Raw genomic sequence first — 20436 nt, 5'->3', positions numbered from 1 at the left:
GCTAATATGATGGTAGATCTAAATGCATAGGGAGGAAAAATAAATAAAACATAACAAAAATCACCAACTTTTTTTAGCTTGAAAGAAGGCTCCTCCCAGCATGCGATGCTTGAGAATAAAAAACATTGTATGCAACAAACGACAAAACCCAAATATTAACAAAGAAACTTCTTGTCTTGAGTTTTAGTTTTCCGAAACTCCAATACAAATTAAGAGCTTACCAGGAAAACAAGTGGGAGTAAGAGAAGAAGTAGAGAGAGCAATGAGGAGAAGGAAAAGGAGAACTAAAGGAGAAAGGAAGAATCGTTGAGTGAAAGAAAATGCCATGACTTGAGAGTTGAGACAAGAAGGGTGGATAGAAAGATAGTTGTAGATGGAGTTAACTTAATGGTACCATGATCTTGCTTCTTTTTTTTCCGGTTAATTTCAAATAAGGTTTATGTTTCTGATTTCAGTAATGAGTAGTAATGACAAGATTCTAACTTAAAAGAAAAGAAAAAAAAAAGGACACAAAAATTGAGTGGTTGTTTATCAGAGAAGAGAGAGTTGAACTACACAAAAATTGTTTGAATAAAGAAATAGAGAGAGACTAAGAGGGAGTCACAATCATTGGTTCAATGTGTTTGATTCAGCGTTGTGTGGGGTTGAAAATTCGGTGGCCTTTAATGTGTTTGACTCCTTGGAATTTTTTACATGGGTTTAGTTAAGAAATTTTTTTTGCAGTATTTTTTTTTTGTGGACATCTTGTCTTTCAATGCATGTGTTTACTTTGGTAGCCATTTAGTATATTTAGTTAGGTTCAAATGCATTGAGAAGGCTATGACCAGTGTCAAAATTTGTTGAATGCATTTAGAAAGTATTTTTTTTAAGACGGTTCTTATGTTAACCCATCTTAGAAAACATACATTCTAAAATGGTTCTTATCAAACAACCGTCTTAAAAACCTACATTTTTAAGACGATTCTTAGGATATACACTTTCTAAGACAGTTGTTGGTAAGAACCGTCTTAGAATGTCAGTTTTCTAAGACAATTCTTACCTAAGAACAGTCTTAGAAAGGTCAAATTTTTTACGATGGTTTTTATTGGAACCATCGTTAATGGTGTTAACTTTCAACGACGTTGGTTATAAAGACGGTTCATAATCGTCGTTAAAAATGTTTTTTAACCGTCGTTAAATGCCTTTTTTATAGTAGTGTGTCGTAAAAAAACCTTTTTTTAGTAGTGCAAAAGCAATCCTAATATTGCTTTTATATGAGACTTGGTTTGTGTTGACTCCTTGACAAGCGTACCAATTTGTACAAGTAATAATAAAATGATAAGACCGAATATTGAGTCCACAAGAACTTTGTTTGTATTTAGAGTTATATATACACATATATATACACACACATGTATATAATGTTTAAGTAATTTGTGACTTAAATCGAATCTTGTTCATTGATTAAGTACAAATATAAATTAAAGTGAATTAACTACAAAGCAAGAAACATGAAATGTTAAGAAAACAAATGCTCGGAGTTGTGAGATGGTGTTGGTGATGAGTTAAGGAACGTGTTGGAGGCTCCGCTTACTAGAACTACTCTTGAAGCAATCGTAATTGATTTTTTTCTCTTTTTAAAATGAATATGATTATTACCCGCATCTTCTAACATACTCTAGCCATGATCCCTGAAGTGAGAGAGCCTAAACCACCTAATATCGCTCCTAATCCCTTAATAGTTATATTAAATAATGTGCATTACGAATAGAGATGCATAAAAAAAGCTAGACAATACCACTTTATTTCTAGACATGGATCACCTAGATCTTCTTTCGAAGTTCTTAGCATATAAACATTTCCCAATGTCTAAATCTTTAAACAGTTCATGAAAATGGATGATCAGACCACAACCATGTGAATGAGCTCATGAAAGAAAAATAATTAAAACATCATAATAATAGATAGTTTAGAATCATTACATCAAAGAGAGTTTGATTTGCAGAGCTCCCAACAACAGGTGGTTTTAGCCTCTCATTGTCATGAGAGACTTACAAATATAAAAGGTGGAATGAAATGGAAGAAAATGAAAGAGAAATTGAGTGAAACGGATCAACCAGAGCTCCAGAACGTGATTCCCTTCAACAATGACTTCTTTGCTTCCTCTGCTTTATGTTCCTCTACTTTTGTAGCTTTCTTCGTTCCTAAGTATTCTTATGAATGTTTCCTTTTTTTAAATACTTCACCAATTGATTGGTCAATCAGAACTTTCTTGTGTGCTTAGCACGATGCTCTCACTGAGAGCACATTTCTAACAGGATGTGAGCTTGCTCATGACGACTATCTTCCAATATGGCTTCTTGTGGTAAGCGAACTTGCTTGGACTGAGCGGTTCTGACTCACTAAATGAGGATCTCGCGCTGAGTGTGACACTTTAGTTCTTCAATCATCTTTCATGCCTCTGCTACATCTAAATATAAAAGTACAACCAAAATTACTAAGAAATAATTAACTTCTAGATAAAAATTCAAAAGAAGCTAAGTTTCTACTGTTTTAACACAAAAGAAACAATAAAAGAAAAGAAAATGAGATAATTATAATGTGATTTCAGTATACAAATGACGTGACGTATGTATAGCACTTATCAGTTTAGAGTCAATATATGTGCAAAGTTACTAAACAAGAAACCAAATATATCACCAAATTAAGGTTAGCAAGACAAACGTACATTCAAGATAACTAAACAAGAAACCAAACCAAACATAATCTAAGTTGGAAGCTTGACAAAAAATAATTTTGGCATCTTAGGCAGAACCTTAGATTTTGACAATGACAATACAAATTCAAAGCTAATTAAATTTGGGATCCTTGTCTCGTTTCACAAAAAAATTACAAAAATATCACATTGTTTTAATTCTTACTTTCAAAGATTTTTATAATATACTAGTAAATATAAGGCCACAATTTTATAATTATTTATGAAATAAAATAGCAAATATTTTTCTCAATTCTTCGCAAATAAAATAGACATACTGCATTAACATCAATTTTTTTCCCGAGGAAAGATAAACAACCAAGATTTGAAGGAAATAATCAATGAGAAATGTCATCAATAAAATCCTTCTGAATTTAATTTACTTTACAAACTTATTTACCAGAACCTTTCTTCAGGCCACATTGTCATTGACTACCAACTCATATTCTGAAAAATCTTTTGTTTTTAATAATACATGCAAGTAATATGCATCTTGTTGAAGATCTTTGGGAACATTTGAACACTAAAATGTTGTTCATTTACCTTTAGTCCTTGAGTAAGTGTGCGGTCCCCAGGTCCATGTGTCTCGAGCCATTTCTCTGCGATTACATCATTTCCAATGGGATCCTTGGCTACAGTACCACCAGTAGAAGGCCCTGCCCTGTAAATTTTTCCCATTCTGGTTAAAAAGTTGAAGATTTTGAAAGATATATCAAGAAACTAGGATAGAATTGTTTTCATAAACAGTACATTTTGGCAGGTAAAAAGTTGATAATATAGCTGATCCTTCACTTTATTTCTTGTCTACAACATCTCTCTGTGTCCCGTCTGGGCCAAGAAAACAAAGTGAAAGAATGGAGACAACATTCCAAACAGTGAGAACCAATCAATTCGATAGTCCTCCTCAACCCGGGTTATGATATATGAACACAAATATATTTTGACACTCTTTATTTCTTTCTTCTTATAATATAATATTACCTAACATATTTACATTTTTCTCTTTTTTATCTCTTTGTTTCTAAGGTATCAAATAGCAAAAGGTATTCATGCATAATATTCTAGAAAGAAAGGATTCTCCCAGGTCAACAGTCTCATTGCGGTTATTATGGATTGGTTGATGATGGTCAATTGAGGCCAGTACAATATATTATTATGACATGATGCATTACATTTGAACTATTAACAGCAACTAGGTTATAGATATTCAAATTTCAAAAAATTTGGTGAATCTGTATGTAATGTGTTTTCTCTAATAGTATGTTTGGATTTGCATTGTATTACATGAAATTCTCGTCAAAATCCAAAAAAAATAAAAAAATCATGCATTCACACTGTTGGTCAATTGAAACTGTTGGATGAAGATTAGACCACCCATATTCTATGTGGCTAAGTCTAACTTAAAATATGCATATGATATAAGAAACATATGATCTTGTTCCCGTATTGCCAATTCATAATGGTGTGAACGTGTGAATGCAGGAAATCCGTGATTAAGAGTGTCTTTGGTTTAATATTAGATTAAACAGGCATAGATTTCCATACACGTTTTGTTTTGTGAGAAATAAAAATTCAAAACTTTTGATTCAGTCGTGGGTTGGTGGCCTTCCAACAAAAAACCAAACACGCACCGTGAGAATGTAGAAAGAACTGACCCTGGAGGGACAAAGAAATAGGTATATGGGAGAAGCATGCTAGAAGTAGGGAGTGAAACGCACCAAGAAGAAGCAGGTTCATGAGCTGTCTTTTCCCTATGTCTGGGATTCTATCTGCAGGAAAACTGGTGGCCTGGTATGTTATTCTCACTCCCTTGCCCTTCCCATCATTTGGCTCTTCATTGGTTTCACAAACAGTGCTTGAGAAGGACAGAATATCCCACTCTTTCCGGAACATAGCTGAAACCAAACACACACACTGTCAGATGGACTAGCTCATAAAGGCTCAATCAAAAGATCAGTTAGACTAGCTAGACTTTATTATACACAAAATTACTGTTTGTTTTTAATTATATCATTCATTTACTTGTGAAGGGGTTGCTGCAGATAGAGTGGTGGAAGCCATGGTGGTTGATGATTAAGATTGTGTGTGATTTATGAATGAGATGATAGGGTGGGTGGTGGGTAAATTAAGTTAAGCACCTAAAGAACTGCCACAATAGTGGCTGGATAAGCCACTGAGGTCTACATTGGTGCTGCATATTCGTCAAATTTGGATCACTCTTTTTTTGGTATTTTATAAGAAAGAGGATTATGTATTTTAAGTATAATTTGTTTTTACACATTTATTCGGTCATAATTAATCATGTATAATAAGTTTGTTAACTTTTAAAATAATTATCTTAAAGTAATTCAAATTATAATTTATAATTGAATAACAATATAAAATTATTTAACATTATTAATCCATAAATATTAAACTTTTATTTTATTCCGAAAAGGGGGAAGTGTTAGCAAGTAGCAAACCATCCAGAAATCCACATTCTTTTAAGAGTTTTATGGTTATATACTTTTGTATTGTTTATACAAAAAAATTTACATTAATAAAAAATTATTCTTAATGATTTTAAAAATAATAATCATAAAAGTTCATAAATTTATCATATAATTTATAATTAAATAAGAGTCTAAATAAATTTTAGACGACTATAAATAAGCTATTTTCTCTTCTTTAATTTTGTCTGCCATGTGCGCTTACCATTGGTTTAGGTTTATTATCAGTAGGATTCTGCTTAAAAGTGCAAGTCTATTGTTGATGGGGTAAGCCAACCATTGAAGTTGACAATATTAATTGATATGGTCATGTTGTAGGCCTGCTTGACCTTTAACCTTCGGCCTATGGTGTCCTTCCATAGAAAATGCAGATCATGCCCGCAAAGAAATGGTCCAAATTTATAGGTCTGCTTAATTGACCTTGAGCCTTAGACCTACGGTGTCCTTCCACAAAACATTACAGACCTAGCCAGCAAAGATATGGTCCAATTTAACACTTTTAATTTAGGTTGAATTAACTTATTATTTGATAATTTTTAATTGGGTCCTTGAGCTTTTTTTATTAATTAGATTCCTGAACTTGTTGATAAAAAATAATATTTTTTATTTATTTATAGATAAGTTATTTTAATTGTATCTTTTAGTTTCAATTATTATATATTTTTAATGTATTTTACTATTAATTTTACAATTTATCTTAAAATATTTTCAATCAAGTTTAAAATAACAGTAAAAATAATATACACTTAAATATATGTCATAATTTTTATGTTAATTAGTGTAATGATAAAAATAAATAATGTTAAATAAAATTTTAAAAAAAATAATAAAATAAATCTATCATATATCATTATCAATATCTTATATAATAAAAAAAGTGAAAATAAATTCACCAAAAAAAGAGTAAAAATAAAAAAAATCACATAATAATTACTATTATTATTAATAATGATAATTGATGGTGTTTTTACAAGACATTTTAGAATTTATATAAAACATATTCTTCATTTTTTATCCTTATTAAATATTTTAAGTATGTGTATGTTTTATTTATAGTGTTGCATAATGTTATTAGACTTTATTCCTTTAAAAAAAAATTAAAAATGTTATCAGACTTGAATGTTTTCACATCACCGTAAGTCTGTAACAAAGATAAAAGGGTAAAATTGATACATTGGTAATATCTTTCTAAAAAAAACCAATACAATCACATTACCTATTTTGATTGGCATGTGTAATTTTGTTACAAGTATCTTATATTAAAGACTAGAGAAAGTAAAAAACATTATTTAAAATAACATCTAAAAAAAAGTTACAATCTAATAAAAAAATATAATTTGCTAAACTCGTCAAATAAAATTTCCAACTACTAAAAACATATAAAAAATAACTTAAATCACTTGCTAAGAATACACTGTGCGTGTTTGATTTTTTCATTGAGAGATTTCCAAACGATCATTAATTAAAAATTATGAATTCTTACTTCTCACAAAATATGTATTAAAATGTGTGTTCATTAAACCTGATGTTAAACCAAAGTCGCCCATAATATTTGTAAGAATACTTTGTTTAAAAAAGAACAAATCATGAAATTAAATGTCATGACATTTTGCACACAATTCACTTAGCAGAGGATCATACTCATGCACATTCAATGATCCCACACGAGTGAGGTCATTGAGTGTGACGTGACTATCTACATACTGTGCATACCACATCGGTTTCCATGAAATAATCGTTGTGGAAATTTCAACTTTCTTATTCAAGTACGAGTTTCTACAACATTATTATCATTTTTTAACTGATAATTATAAAACTGCCACCACATATTATATTACAATGATTATTTTTAACCAATGTCGTTACTGTGTGTTGTGAAAACTACTTTTTCTAGTAGTGTGTCCATCAAAAGAAAGTCATTATTTAATTTGTGTGTTTTTTAGTTTTTTGAATGTAGCTAGGAAAAGGCCCACCTGCTTGTCTACGCCCTCTATTGCAAACATTAAGCATGCAATGATGCTGCTGTCTGCATGGGGGATGTGGCGTGCTATATGCAACCATCAAATTAATCATCACGTGCCTCTACATCTTTCTGTACCCCTTGAGAGTAGAGAGTTTTCATTCTTTACTCCATTTTGTTCTTAAAATGCACTTTCATTTGAGGCTTGCAATTTTTGTAGTTTTCTCAAGGATAATTAGAATTAGTCCTTAAAGTATTTTTAGTATTTGTTTTAATCAAAATTGAAGTTTCATCTCAATCCTTTAAATTGATATTTAAGATAAATATTTATTACACAAATTATTAAAGGAAAACTTTAAATTGATGAAAGTAATACCAAAATTACTGAAAAAATTGTATCTAAATTAAAATTTTATTTTAATAGCTTGTATACTAACTTATTAAAAATATAACTTGCATACCGAATATCTATATTAAATGTTAGTGGTAGCAATAGCAAAGTAAAATTCCGATTTTTATTAAAAATAACTTCAAAAATACTTGAGATACATCTCTAAAGTTTTATCAAAACAGAACAAAAATCTCTGGGCTTTCTCTTGAACCAAGATATCCAAGAGAATCTATGATTTTAAGATAAAATCCAACAAGAAAAGCAAAAGGTATACTGATATTAAACTATGCATATATTATAGAGAGAAAGGTGTACTAGAGAGATGGAGCAAGTTTGAAGCAACTTCAAAAGAAATGGAACGTTCTTCAAAGGCATTTCGAAGTGACCAAACACATGAAAAGCCACTGGGCATCTTGCAATGCCCCAAAGCTTTTAGTCAACCAACTCAATAAACTCTTCAATTAAAACTCACCCCCAAAAATTCCCACGTGCCATAAATTTGTTATTGTTATTATTGAATGTTGATCCCCTGTTTAAGAAAATCAACTATCCTTGCAAGTAGAAGCCTATAGTTTCTTACAGATTTGGATCCATTTGTCCTTTTAGAGCGAGAAAAGTAATGTATATAGACATTGAATTGATTAATGTATAATAAAGTCAAGGATTAAATTGACTTATCTGTATCAAAGTTAATGATAAAAAAAAAAATGATTGACAGTTGTCAAAAGTAAGAAATCATATGGGCAAGTCTTAACAGTAGAGACTAAAATGAATTACGGTAATTTCAATGATTAAAAATGATTTTCTTTATAATTTCAAGGACTAATTAAAAATGACTAGTAATTGTAACTCTAAGGATTAATTTGATGTCTAAGTCTAGAGCATTTAAAATAAATTAAACACTTAAATGATTTTATTCATAAAAATTATTGTAGCAATTTTTTATTTTAGTTCTTATAAAAAAAATTCTTTGGTTATAATTCCTCCAAAGGTTGAAAATTTTATTTTTGATCCCTATTAAAAAAAATAATTATGTGGAACGTGTTTAACGAAAGGTTAAATAACCATCCTAGGTAACATCCACCAGTGTTGATTGTATAATGTCATGAGTATGTGATACTTGAAAAAAAAAATAGATTCTTATAATAAATTATAATAAATGTTATTAATCTATCTTAAATGAGCTTTAGCCACAAAAATAGTTATTCCAAATTTTGGAAGAATGAATACCAAGAAAATATTTTAAAGAGATCAAAATTGGAATTTACTCATTTTATAGGAACTAAAAACAATAATTTCAAAATTTAAAATATAAAAATAAAAACAATGATAAAACCAAAATAAAAAACACACTCATTTTATAGGAACTTCAAACATATTTATTATCAGTTTAGAAATCCTGGAATAAGAATCACACACTTAAATGCCAGAGCTAGGTCGCTTCAAACCTTAAAGAAACCTACATGTGTCCTATATGTACATACCCCTGCCAAAATAAACTTCAATAATGTTTGTCTTTGGTTAAAATAAAAAATTATTAACTAGTCTTAAATCATCAAATATTCATAATTTTAGTCAATCTATATGTGATACGTATTTAAATTTTTTAATTTAAAATAAAATTATTAATAATACTTAATTATTTGTTTCATAATTAATGACCGAGACTACGGGCCAAGTGGTAATCCAAAACAAAATAGTAATAATTTCTCAGCTAAAACAGGGTCATAAATCACACATAAAGGCACTCTTTGTTTCTAAATCACTCATTTTCTCTTAGATCGTCTCATTTCTCAACCACCAGTTGAAGTCCTTTGGCAGATTTGTTTCAATATGTTCCCTCGTTCTTGTGTTTCAGATCTACGGACTACCAATGAAGTTTGTCATTTTTATCTTTGTATTATATTGTTGTCCCTTACAGATTAATTAAATAGAAAGAGACTTCAGTCCCCCCCAAAGTCACCGTGCAATCTATTTAATAAATTGTTTTAAAAACTAGGTGCTCTTGATTTAAGAACTGTAGTTGCCATTTTTTTTTCTCTCAACAATGACTACAGACAAGATGACACTTTGCCTTTAATTTGCAGGATTCAGGGTGGAACTTAAATCTTGCTCTTTCATACCCTTTCACTATAATACATTGAGATCAATAAGGGAGAAGAACAAACGTGGACCCAGACTAAACAATAGTCTTTTAATTTGAATCATATGCTCCAAATATCACACACTCACACATACTACTGTGTGAGTTTGGAAGTATATATAATATATATGTCGGGTTCTGATTAGTACGTAGTTTATCTTGATCAGCAATATTATACAACACAAACTGTTCTTTGATATTTTTGTTTTCTTTCTCGCATTGAAATTAAGTTAGTTATTCACTAAAATTTTGAACTTCAAGTGAAATAATTAATTATACATGTTTATATAATTATCTTAAAATAATTCATATAATGATTTATAATTAAATAATAATATACAATTATTTTACAAACATCAGTACATAAACATTAAATTTTTATTTTATTTACCGGAATACTTAATTTAGACCAATGTGGTTTCATTTAACTTAAATATAATTTTTAATTAGATTCACACGCGCGGAGTCAAATTTGGTTCGAAAATATTAGTTTGATCAAAATCTAGGATTGAGTAAGGGATTATAATTTATAACCGGTCTCTTATGTTTATATTACTATTAAGATTTGACATGCAATATAGGAAAATAGAGAGGAAGAAGAGGGAGGCCAAAGAGAAGGGAGAATTGAGAATAATCTGCATGAGCCAACTTAATTACGAATATATATATATATATATATATATATATATGGTTTGTTAACGTAAACTCACTTAAAAAAATAAAATGTATAAGTTAGCATTCTTATTTTTTTATTTGGACTAAATAATCATTCTTCTTATATTTAGATTGGTATAAATTAAAGAATATTCATGTAAATTTTATTTATTTTTAGTTATGTAATTTTATTTTATTAATCTTTTTCTGTCTCCCACGTTGTGAACTCTTTCCTACACATATGTCGGACATCACCGTGCACGACAGCGGAGAGGCGAAGGACGAGGTCAGGGGAAAGGGAGATAGGTTTGTTGACGATGCCACCACAGCAGCAACTTGGGAGAGACAAAAGAGGTTAATAAAATAAGAGAAAATAAAATTATATAATTAACATATAACTATCTAATTACCCTTTAATTTATGCTAGCTCAAGTACAAGATGAGTGGTCTTTAACTAAGCTTAAAAAAAACAAAAACTAAATTATCCTCAAGAGTAAATAATAATAAAAACATAAAACTATAATATTTGGTCTTCTATTAAGGCTTTCTTGGCATTTGTTTGGTTTTGCGTCAAGTTGAAGGAAACCCGAATTGTTATTTTCATATTTGCAGCTAAGCTGATTTGTATAACTTTCATCTTTTTACATTTTTTTATGCGCATTTTTTTTTCACCGTCCAACCAAACATGCTAATAAATTCACAAGATAAGCCTTAGTGTCACACTACAATTGTAAAGTTGTAGTATTTTATATCAAAATCTTAATAATAGCTCATTCTAAAGTAAGAGCATCTAGAATTGACTATTGAGTGCATACTTAATTAGTAATAAAGTGGGATGAACTCATTATAATTTTTTAAAGCAATAAATAATTATTTTGTGATAATTTCACCATAAGTTTGTACTTAATATGATTTTGTACCTCCAAACCAAACATATTGTGAATCACACTCCAACCATTTTTTCCTATCAATTCAAATAGTGCAGCATAGAAGTTATGACTATATATGTCCAAGTATAAACTTGACTAACAATGTCTTCGTTTGAGAGTAATGAAAAGAAATAAAAAAATGATTTAGTTTGAAGCAGTGAAAGATAGTAGAAGAGTGAGATTGTTTGTTTGAAGTGTAAGATAATAGAATCAAAATGAAGTATTTGAACTAAAGTGATTTAATAAGTAAGAAAATAAAAGAAAATAATTTAATATTAAATAAAAACATATTATTATTATTATTATTATTATTAGTAGTAGTTATTATAATAATTTGATTATCAATATTATTATTAATTTTTTTACTTTTATTATTATAAACAATATTTATTTTAATTAATGTTTATTATTATTTGTTTCATTTTTATTATTAATAATATTATTTGCTCTTATTATTAAATATTATATATTATTTAATATAGGAGAGGTGAATTCAGTTTCCTTTATCTCAAAGATATATATTATAGAATTTATAACAATTCATCCACTTCACTCAACCATTAAATTTCTTTAGTAAGAGATCCAATTATGTATCAATGTGCTCCAAAGAAAAAACAGATATGATGTTATATGATGTTTCAGTTGTTTACACTAGTTTTTGGAATGAAAATTTAAGTTGAGTTCATGCATATTTCATTACTTTCATCTTCAAAATAGTTCAATTGAATATGGTGTCACTTTTACTTTCATCTCCTTTTAACCCATTTTCACTTTTATATCAACCGAACCAAACACATTGTTAAAAAATTACTTTATCATATGAATTTGATAATTTGTTTATGTTCAATCCACATACTAATTAGAGAAATTTTCAAGAAACTGACCACTCGTATCTGGTCCTTTGCTTTATCTTAGAAACATAATACATCATTAGTGACATTAAATTGGTCATGTTGATTGCCGGAGGCAATAGCCATATGATTAGGATTGATTCATCAAAAGCATTTCATTGTCAGCTGCTATTTTTCGATGCTCAATCCCACGAATCCACCAAAAAATGCAGCACAACTTATTCTAAATAATTAGGCTTTTAAAAAAAGTGATGACTGATGAAACATTTATTGGAGTAGATAACATTTTGCTTGCATATTCCATTTCAATTTTGGGGTCATGGGGTATCAATATTCAATAGTACCAATTTGCACTCGTCTTAATCAACAGTGTGGCATGCCATTGAGCATTAAGGTACGCTCAGGAAAATCTCACAAACTAATATAGGTCTTACATAATCACCTACCGTATTAACTCACTTTTTTTTTTAATAGTATTTAAAAAGGAAAAAACACAGTGCACAATTCAACTCTTGAATGTCAAACTAAACTTTCCCATTAAAATTGACTTGTGCTTGCACCAATCTGGTCCTGCCACAGCACCACCATCTCATGCAACCCTGAACACAGTGGACCAAAACCTCCCATTTTCCCAAAATTAATATATATACTACCAAAGAGAGACAATAAGGGTGAAGAGAGAGAGACACGAACACAGAAGGCACACCAACAACACTAATAAAGAGAGCATCAACTAGCAAAGCAAAACAGCTAGAAAAAGAAAAGTAGCATAGTTGTTGAAGAACTGAAGCAACTCCATAGTATTCATTTGAAGAAAGTTGAAAACCCTCTCCTCTCTACAGAAGCTTTACCTTTATCACTTTTCCTCCCTTCAACATGCTTTTCCTTGCCTTTTAAGCCCCCACCGAGTAGTACCTTCCTTTCACCTATACCATGGAGTTTGACCTTGAAAACCCTTTAGAAAATCTTCACTCTGATGATGTCTCTTACCTCTTCCTCATTGAATCTGACCACACCCCATCACAGAATCACTCTCAGACTCTCAAAGCTAGAGATCTTGACATCTCTGTCAGAAGAGAACTCATTTCCTTAATCTCACAGGTATGTGCCAAAAGCGTTTATTATATTGTCTGAGAAAAAAAGATTTGTTTTTTTCTTAAACATAGTAATCTCGGTGTGCATTGGTTGGTTTTGTTCATTCAGTTGTCCTGTGCTTTGGATCCGGTTTTGTCTTACCTTGCTATCAACTATCTGGACCGGTTCCTGACCAACCAAGGGATTCTGGTAAGAATCCAAATTTGCTAGTTTTTTTTATAAGATTGTTTGTTTATTTTCTTCAATTATATTGATTCATATTCTTTTTTTTTAAGATTAAAGAATATCTATTGGATCCTCCTCCCTTAACATATGACTCAAACTTTGGTTTATGTAACAGCAACCAAAGCCATGGGCCCTGAGGCTCGTTGCTGTCTCTTGCATTTCTCTAACTGTCAAGATGATGGGAACTGAATACCCTGCCACTGATATCCAGGTAAAAATCCCATTATACATTCTAAGTGGTGTTTTGATAACATAAGAGGGTAATTTCATTAAAAAAATGGTAATTTGGTATTATGCATTGACGGTGGTTTTATTTTATTAGGCCCTTTTGAATCAAAGTGATGGTGGCATCATCTTTGAGACACAAACAATACAAAGAATGGAAGCACTCATCTTGGGAGCATTACAATGGAGAATGAGATCGATCACCCCATTCTCTTTCGTAGCTTTCTTTATTGCCTTGATGGGGCTCAAAGAGTCGCCAATGGGGCAGGTTCTGAAAAACCGTGCCTCTGAAATCATATTCAAGTCACAAAGAGGTATTGATAAATATGACATGAGGAATGATTTTTGTACACCTTAGTTTTCTAAATATTTAATTAACACATCATTAATTTATTTTTATCTCTTTAATCCCATCCCATTATTTCACTCGTATAATTGGTTGCATCTACTTTTGTTTCTCTTTTATCTTTCTCTTGATGGTAACTAGTAAGTTTTTGAGGTGTACAAAAATCATGCTGCATATGATAGTACATGGTATGATTTAATTTAATTTAATACCTATATTCTCATTTATTAAATATTTTCTTTTTTATGCAGAGATAAGGCTTTGGGGATTCAAGCCATCTATAATTGCTGCATCTGCTCTTCTTTGTGCTTCTCATGAGTTGTTTCCTTTTCAATATCCGTTCTTCTTAAAAGCAATATCCGATTCTTCATATGTAAATAAAGTACACATTCTTCCTTTATTATTATTATTATTATTACTCCTTTCTTACAAAAGTAATTATTGTTCTAAAATATTTTACATAAATTAAAAGAAAGTAATAAATAGAAAAAAGAAAATAATAATTTTATAAAATTAACTTTATGTTGTTATTAATTTATTTATAAATTTTGTTGTGCATGACATAATTAATAATATATTAAAAAATTTAAATGATAATGAGATATTATATGATGATTATAATTAAACGAAGGGGGTAATTATTTTTTTTAAGGGCAGGGATAAGTGTGAAAGTCTATTTTGAAAATTGATTGAATTTAATAGATGGTACGAAAAATTCACTGCAGGAAATCGTGGAGCAGTGCTACAAAGTGATACAAGACATAGCCATAGAGGAAGAGTACTCTTCTGCGTTGAATGGGGTTTCAAGGTCAGACACACCGATTAATGTGTTGGACCATCATTTTCTGAGTTCAGAAAGTGAAAAAACCAACGGAATCACCGTTGCTAATGCTACTGATTCTCCTCTTGGGGATCTCAAAAGAAGGAAAATCACTGGCTGTGGTGGAAACAATCCAACAATCCTCAATTCTTGGATTCAACCATGCGAGAGAGAGTGTGAAAAGTAAAAAAAAAAAAAAAGAAGAAGAAAAAGACAACAAACAATTACGATTTTTACTTTTACCCCCTCTGGTCCATCAGAAAGCAACTACTACCAAGTCATTAGTCATAATGTCATATCATCAAAAAGAAGAGAAACAAAATGGGAAAATTCGAAAAATTGAAAATTGAAGTGGATCAGAAAGTGTAATAGGACGAGATTGAGAAGGGTCGATGATGATGATGTTGGTGGATTTAAAATCACTGTAATATGATCTTGGTAGGACTCTCTTTAAAAGGGGCACGCCAAGGAACATGATATTATAAGTCGCGGGAATTTTTGTTTTTCTTAAACACTAAACAAAAAGACAAAACATGGCTTTGAATTTTAGTGTTGAATTTTTGCGTGTCTGTTATATATGTTTTGTTTTGTAGTTTAAGTGGGGATGTGTCGCTTAGCCTCTGGCAAGGAATTAATAATTGTGACACTGTAACAGTGTAGGAACAGCTTTCTTGGAAAATTAATACTAATTTAGTAAGCACAATACATTTTATATATATGTTCCTTCTTTCTCAAGGGAGATAGAGGGGTCAGCGCAAAATCTTGCTGCATGAGCGCATGCATGTACTTTTGTTAACCTTAAGAAGGAAATGCGTCTTTTGTCTCTCGGATTCGCTGTGAACATGTTGGGGCAAAAACGGTTAACCAGTTAATTAATTGGACAGCTAAGAATGGGTTCTTCTCCGGTCTCTATGTCGGGGGGTCTTTGTCCTTTCCTCTTTGTTTTCATGTTACTTCTTTCATGTGTTCTTTTTGTTTTTTCTTTAATTGGCTCTATATTTTTAATTTACTAGTGACTGCATGATGCTTATTTCTTGTGTTCTTTCTTTTTGGCTCTTGCATTTCAATTCACTAGTTACTGCATTGATGGTTACTTCGATTTCGTGTTCTTCCCTTTTGTTGTTTTTTAATTCACTAGTTACTGTTGGGACATGAGCATTTTAGAATTTTACTGGTATGAACTATATGTAGAGATTCAAAATCACTGTCTTTCTTATTTTATTTTATTTTTTTGCTTATAATGGAGAATCTTATTTATTTAAGATTTAATTACTCATTTGATTCATATAATTTTATTATTTGTATATTTTAGTTTCTATAATTTTAAAGTGATTTTTTTAGTCTTTATAATTTATATTTTAATTTTCCGTTAATTCCTATAGTTTGAAAGTGATTATTTTAGTCCTTATGACTTGTATTTTAATTTTCTTTTAATCCCTATAGTTTGAAAGTATTTTTTTTAGTTCTTATACTTTGTATTTTAATTTCTTTTTAATTCTTATCATCAAAATATAAGTAATATTATCAATTATAATTAACTACAAAAATATTAGCAAGTGATTCGTAACTAATTTATCGCAAGATAATTTGTAATAAAAAAATAATTAATAATTTATAATTAATTTGTATCTAATTATTTTTATATATTTTTTATAATAAGGACTAAAAGATAATTAAAATACAAATTATAGGGACTAAAAATATCACTTTTAAACTATAGAAACTAAAAGAGAATGAAAATACAAATTATAAAGATTAAAAAGATCACTTTTAAATATACAAATTATAAAGACTAAAAAGATCACTTTTAAATTATAAAGGCAAAAAAAAAATTAAAATATAAACTAGAGAAACTAAAATGTATAAATCGTAAAACTATAGGGATCAAATGAATAATTTAACTTTTTTTTAATTATAAACATGTCACATTCACAGAAAAATTCACCTAATTACGATTATTGATTCTTCTAGTAAATAGAGTATAATTTTCTTTCAAATCTTATAGCAAATTAAGGATATGTTTGTTAGAGCTTGTTTTGTTAAAGAATGGCTTCTTTTTTAAAAAATTTATGACTTTTAGTTTTTCAGGTGATTGTTTCAAAATTTCAAAGTAACAAGTTGAAAAGAATATAAAATTTAACCAGAATCAAGAGCTGTTTTGAGTATTTTTTTTTTCCCGTCATAATATCAACTATATTTTTTTGAGTTTTTTTTATTATTCTAAGATTTTAATTTGCTTTTTTTATAATCTCTAAAAAACTAATAATAGATTATTTTATACCAGATTCACTTCTTTTTAATATGAAACAAAATGGTCTACGCCTTGTTATTCTAAAATTAAATAAATTTGGTCTTTTGTCAGTTTTCTTTTATCACGATTTGAAAGTTTTATTTTTCTATTTAAATAGTTCTAAATTATACAATGAATTGAAATGTAAAAGGATTTTAAAAGGTTTAAAGGAGAATTTTAATGAAAATTTGATTAAATTTAGAGGATATGAAATTCGAGTTTGAAAGACTAAACAAATTCAATTTTTATATTTTTGGTCAATTTTGTCAAATGTGCTGATTGGTTAGTGAAAATTGGAGCTTCCTCTAGCCCTCTAGCTCTCTTTTATTGTATCGGATAATTGCCCAGCTGATATTCTATTTACTCTTTTAGCCGATGCTTTAGGCATCGGGATCCTTCGCGACAGTTAATTTATTTTGAATTCTTTTATCTTCTACTGGTTAGTCTTTATAATATCATATAATTAAGTAATTCATATATAATTTGCTCCACTAGTGTATGGTTTTAAGTAACCTTAAATGATTCTTAAACACATACTTAAATGACGCACCCTTAAAATAATTTTTTTTTAATTCACAAAAGCACTAATGTTACTTAATTTTAAGCAATTCAACATGATACATAAACTACTTAATTTTAAGCAATTCAACATGATACATAAACTAGAGTGTGTGACCCATGTCATGCATGGTTAAATATTTTTATCAAATATTTAAAATATATTAATATTTTTTATAAATTTGTATTAAGAATTATTTATAATTCAAGTATAATATTTTTTATTAATTATTGTTGTTTATATTTTGACTTAAAAAAAATTCTCATACCTATATGAATAAATCCTTAGGGTTGACATAGCAATATAAGATTTCATTGTATTTATATGTGATGAATGATTTATTTAATGAGATAATTCATTCAATTTTTTCATGTGAAAAAATTCTTTAGACCAGTAACAATCATGCATCACAAATAAGATTAGTGATTAATCTAGAAGGTTGGAGCATACAATGATCTCTCACTTAAGAAAAAAAAATACTCAGTACACAGAATCTTTAACACCTGTGTCATTTCTAATTAGATACTTAAATGCCTATACTCTGTGTCATTTGTGGTTGGATAGTTCAATCGACTCCCATATTTTTAATTAATACTATAATTAATTAAAAATATGATAGCTATTAGATTAAAATCTTATTTAAAGATCTTTCAAAATATATGATCATAATCATTAAACACCACAAAAATTAAAATCTTATTTAAAGATCCTTTACAAAACATAATTTTTTTTCGAATTATTGTTTAAGTGTCAATTTTAGTGTATAAACATCAAATTGATTCTCAATATTGAAAATTGATTTATTTAATAATCCTTTGATATGATGATCTTGCAGTATATTTTGAGCCTTGAAATGGACATACATATCAAGCATTTCAATAAATAAGAAAATCATATATATATAATGATAAATACATTCTCTAAAAAAATGGTAAATACATAGTAAAATTATTCTGCAATAAAAAAATTAAATAGTTAAAAACAATTAATCATATAGCACAATTTAAAGTATTTGTTGTAAATTCGTGACATTTGATATTAAAACAATCTTAGACTTATTGAGCTAAAATAACATATTGAAAAAGAATAAACACTTCAATACCTAAAGTATCAATTTAACCAATCACACATTGCATCCACGTGTGAATTAAAGAATGAAACCTCACTATACACAATATACTGTACGTAAAAATTGGAAGAAAAAAACAAAAAATAAAGGGGTTTTAAGATAAAAAAAAATATTGGGAAAAAAAATCTACGAAGGACGTGTAAATTTTTTTTATTGGAATGAATAGATATAGATGGTAGAATATGAACGGTGACCAACAATTTTGCTTCTTCTCATGGAGAAGTGAATACGCCATAAGATAATTGCTAAGGATAGAGAAGAAAAAAGCAATATATCCTCTTGCATGCCTGATGGGGAATAATACTGATTGCAAGGCTAAGAAACAAAACATAAAGAGGATTGAATGAGAACGATAGTGAAAAACCAAAAGGACAAATTCAACAAAATAAAGAACAAATTCAAATAATCCACATTTGGAGAAAAGATGCCAAAACTATAAAATCTAAATGTCTGGACTTGAGTAAGAAGAAAAGGTCAAAACCCTACAACAAAACAAATGAAAACAAAAATTGTAAATTAACAACCAAACACAACGACTAATTAGAAGGTGTCTTAAAATCAAAAGAGCAAATTGAAGTACAAAATTGGAGAAAAGATGTTAGAACACTAGAAACAAAATACCTACATTTTGGTGAAGAAAAGTAGCTCAATCCTTCCATTAAATTGTATAAAACAACGAATGAAAACAAATATTAAAACCACCATTCATAAGCCTAGATAAATCTTCAAATAGATGGAGAAGAAAATAGGATGTTATTCTTGCAGCTTCAAGTTATTGATGAGCAATAGTTGAAAAAAAGAAGAAAAGAAATGTAGAATATTCAGTAGAATCAAAGAATTATTTTTAGAAAGAAATGTTAATTCCTATACACATATGAGTAGAAGATATAAGAATACTTTTCTTTTGGTGGGATTTAAAAGGGTTTGATAGTATGTGTAATGTTTATAGGCAAATTTTGACTACATCTTATGCTATAAAAGTGCCTTATTATTTTTTGATGAAAATCTTTGACTTTATTAGAAAGAAAAGTAAATAACAATACAATACGTTCAATTTTGGATAACAATACAAACATGTAAGTCACTGCTTTGCACTCTAGCACTTCAATGCATAATAATTTTACTATTATACAATATTTTTTTTACACTTAATAAGAAACAAACCTTTAAATAGGTTAATAGTCCAAGCTATACTTATATAAAAACCAGATCCAGGCCTAAAAAATAAGCTCATGATATGATAATTAACATGCTTAGATTTAGGCCTTAGAAATATAAAGTGAGCCAGGATAAATTTGGGTAAAGCTGGACTTGATCCATTTTCATCTTCATGCAACATAATAGTAGCATTCTAAAAAATATAATCAGGGGTATAGATGAAAAAATTATTTAATTACATTAAAAAAAATTAAAATGAAACTTATTTTAATTTTATTTTCTTACAAGACACTATTATGTTAACTAAGTTCTAATTGATATACTTAAAAAAACTAATTTTAGAATTTTAATTTGTATTAAAGTAGCTAGATCAAGGTGTTATAATGGTGTCAACAAAGTAAATTAGAATGTTTTTTTTTACATATTACTTTATTTTAA

At 28.9% G+C, this 20436-nt stretch overlaps 1 protein-coding gene and 1 pseudogene across 1 annotated transcript; one reads left to right on the top strand and one right to left on the bottom strand.

Annotated features, from left to right (window-relative positions):
- Nucleotides 1-3139: 3139 nt before the first annotated feature.
- Nucleotides 3140-4795, bottom strand: LOC100784400 (cytochrome b6-f complex iron-sulfur subunit, chloroplastic-like; annotated as a pseudogene).
- Nucleotides 4796-12821: 8026 nt separating this feature from the next.
- On the top strand, nucleotides 12822-16164 carry LOC100783875 (putative cyclin-D6-1). Its single transcript, XM_003540829.5, has 6 exons — nucleotides 12822-13252; nucleotides 13355-13435; nucleotides 13587-13682; nucleotides 13794-14010; nucleotides 14294-14424; nucleotides 14768-16164. The coding sequence occupies exons 1-6, from the start codon at nucleotides 13085-13087 to the stop codon at nucleotides 15047-15049; spliced, it is 975 nt and encodes a 324-aa protein (XP_003540877.1). The 5' UTR covers nucleotides 12822-13084; the 3' UTR covers nucleotides 15050-16164.
- The last annotated feature ends 4272 nt before the right edge of the window (nucleotides 16165-20436 follow it).

This window comes from Glycine max, chromosome 12, assembly GCF_000004515.6.
Source record: "Glycine max cultivar Williams 82 chromosome 12, Glycine_max_v4.0, whole genome shotgun sequence".
Taxonomy (NCBI): Eukaryota; Viridiplantae; Streptophyta; class Magnoliopsida; order Fabales; family Fabaceae; genus Glycine; species Glycine max.
This window is presented reverse-complemented; position numbering and strand designations above follow the sequence as displayed.